The sequence below is a fragment of the Acyrthosiphon pisum genome, chromosome A1 (assembly GCF_005508785.2).
Source record: "Acyrthosiphon pisum isolate AL4f chromosome A1, pea_aphid_22Mar2018_4r6ur, whole genome shotgun sequence".
Lineage (NCBI taxonomy): Eukaryota > Metazoa > Arthropoda > Insecta > Hemiptera > Aphididae > Acyrthosiphon > Acyrthosiphon pisum.
In genome coordinates, this window is record NC_042494.1 from 61,479,443 (window position 1) to 61,482,755 (window position 3,313).

Below are 3,313 nucleotides of genomic sequence, written 5' to 3' on the forward strand. Positions count from 1 at the left end.
TGAGTTTACTATGGAACGATTCACAGCAATTTGGGGTCAAGTCCACATTTGAGAGGGAAACGATTATCTATACCTATCTAATGCAGTATTGTAACTTTCGCTGATTAGCCATCAAAGCTTGTTTAGCCCACCAAAGACGCTATGAATTTTAAATTTAGGTATTTTGTTGTCAATTAATGGTGCTGTATGGAAACCAAAAAAATTGATGGAAGCTATTTGGGTTGCATCGAAGTTAACTCAAGAAAATTGTATTCAATTTTCCCCCCCCCCATTAACATTTTCCTCCTCAATAAATATATTATTTATAAGGTTTGGGACTACTGGCATGTTTTATTGTAGTGGTCGTAGATTATTTTAGATAAGTTATAAATTTGTCTTATGAAATGGTGAAATTAAATACAAAGTATGAATTTGCATATTTTTGCAAATTTTGTCATATTTTAGGAAAAGTGCACATTTGAGCAACTTATAGCATATTTTGAATTGTTTAACTTAAATGTACATACAATTATCGGGAAAAATCGTATTTGAAAATCTTAAAAAATATTATGTTTGGTTAGGTACAATAGGCGCTAATTTTGAGATTTGGGGAGGCCGAAGCCTAAAACCATACTATTATAAAATTGAATAATTCTAAAAATATGTAGTAAAAAATTGGGAAGGCAGTTAAAGTTGTTGGTGGGGCTTGGCTACAGTTGGCCCTATTTTCGCATAATATGGTACATAAGATTTTGTAAGTCTCTTTATGGCAACACTGTATTAAAACTATAATTTACATCTAGATCCTAGATGGTACGAAGAAATAAAAATCAGTAGATATGTGTTTGTTTATCACGGTGTTCGCATATCACGTTGTTCGTTATTACTTATTTATTACCTAGTATTTATAAAAATTACGTTGTTTTATTTCACAATAGTTTAAAAATGTCCAAAACATGCAATAGTGTCCTGAGTCCATCATATTAATCAAAATAGGTACCTACCTATATTCAAATTATTAAACATGTGTATAAATTATTTTTATCATATTTATATACCTACACATTTTTTAGTTTTCTATTACTAAAATTATAATATGTTTTATGCATTTTTCAAAAATAATATAAAAATGTAGCTGCATATATTTAAGCATATTTTGACAATTTTGACTGCATATTTCAATAGTTTTTAGTGCAACAAGTTAAGTCCCAAACCCTAAATTTATTTATATACGAAAACTGTAAATACTTGGTTTTAATCTATTCTTAAACACCCCCTAATTTCATAATCCTGGATACGCCACTGTTTTTATTTAAAAGATTTCTAAATCTCTAACCCTTATTGCTGATTTGAAAATATTAATAACCCAAATAAAATATTTTCTATTCAATGTATTCATATTATGTATACTTGACATACCTGTCATGCCTTATGAATTCAACATCATGTCCAGCATGGCATGTTTTTATACAATTTACACAAATCGCATTTCTATCAGTCGTGTTGCATGTCTGACAACGGTAAAAATCATGCATAGGAAATGAAGTGTATGAGGATATTTTATACAAACATTGACCATTAGCTACAGCCTTTTCTACAGCATCTTGATTACTAAAAATTTTATTGCCTAAAATATATTCAATAAGTATCAATTCTTTAAAGCATAAATTTTATCTCATAAATAAATTACTCACATCTAACAATAGGTTGTACACCGCTGGCTAAGCAAAGCCCACCAAAACGGTTATTAAATATTTGATTACTATCTAAGGTGGCTGTTGCGTTGTTAGTAATTTCAACACCAGCAGCTAAGCCATCAAAAATTCTATTGCGCCTCAATGTAGGATGGCTTTGAGTCGAAATTAAAACACCAGCTTGAGCGTTTCTAAATATTTCATTTTCTTCTAAATTACCTAAAAACATATTATAACTTATTAATGGAGGTTCACATAAATCAAAATAAATAAATAAATTTAATACTATTTTAGTTTATGTACAACTTTTTACAGAAAATTAAATTATATTTAATTTTTTAATTTTTTTTATTAGGTAATTATTTATTAAATAATATTAGTATTAGTAACTACTATTGTTGGATGAAGGTACTTTAATTCACAGATTAATATAAGAACGACTGGAAACTAACCAGTAAGTAGATGAGTGGTTAATATGGACGGAGTCAGTGAAATCATATTTGAACAACAATATCAAACTTAAGTTTAACATTAATGCAAAGTTGTCAACATTGAACTAATATACTACTATTGAACTATATTAATTTCAATAAAAATTATGCAAGTGGAAAAATATAAATAAAACTTCATAAGACACGTTTTATGAGCAGATTATATTTAATTAAATCAGCTATAGTTGGATAGTCCAGATAGGCCGTGCCCAGGTGGGAGAACAATGGGGCAAGTGTCTTGGAGTACCACAAAATTTGGGGCACCAAAGCTCTGCGAGTAATATTTAATATGTATGTCGAATAGGGGTACATAATGAAATGTAACACGTCACTACTACTGTTTAATGATTCAGTTCTTGACCATACTATTATAATATATAATATAAATGCTATTCTCCAGTTTTCATTATTTTAATTTGTGATTTAAATTAAAAAACTGTATAAATATTTTTGAGGATGAAAATATATAGGTATTGCTTTAATATGATAAAATAGGCAAACATATACTAGGTTAACACAATTATTTTTGAACATTCTACATTTTACATAAATATAAAATAACAAATATCTTACCTTTCCCACCATTGAATATACAAATTCCACCATCTCTACCATCATAGATCTTATTCCGTTTAAGTGTTGGGTTAGAATCTGTTTTTATCCAAACACCAGCCATCGCATTATCAAATATTTCATTTTGTTCCAAAACTCCTAATCCACCATTGTACACTAAAACTCCACCATTTTGACCTCCCCAGATTTTATTACCTTTGATGATTGGATTACTACCAGTTCTATAAAAAAAATATACACACATATATTATTAAAGGAGCACACAACACAAATAATAAGTTTTCTTTTTATTTGAAAGAATGTTCAATTCTAAGGATAATGGTATAGGTTTTACGTTTCTACTCACATTATTCAATAAGTTATGAGCAATTGAAAAAAGATGTGTGACGTCATTTGGCCCTACACATCGAAATTGCCCATCTTATATCGTGTAAAAGTTCCTCACTCCTCACAACGATTTACTCTCCTAAACATTTTATTTTTGAAATTTAATTTACGTATAAATGTGTGGTTTTATGTGTTTAAGACGACGCTAGAATTAGAATTTCTATATGACGTTTAGTTTTTTTAAATATT

At 28.7% G+C, this 3,313-nt stretch overlaps 1 protein-coding gene across 1 annotated transcript in view; it reads right to left on the bottom strand.

Annotated features, from left to right (window-relative positions):
* The window catches only part of LOC100165237 (F-box only protein 11), an 18,169-nt gene that overhangs the window by 727 nt on the left and 14,129 nt on the right, over positions 1-3,313 (bottom strand). Inside the window, exons 6-8 of the mRNA XM_003242362.4 lie at positions 2,738-2,958; positions 1,674-1,892; positions 1,399-1,606 (exon numbers count right to left, since the gene is read on the bottom strand). Of these exons, the coding sequence (XP_003242410.1) occupies positions 1,399-1,606; positions 1,674-1,892; positions 2,738-2,958 (648 nt within the window). The remainder of the gene's footprint in view (positions 1-1,398; positions 1,607-1,673; positions 1,893-2,737; positions 2,959-3,313) is intronic.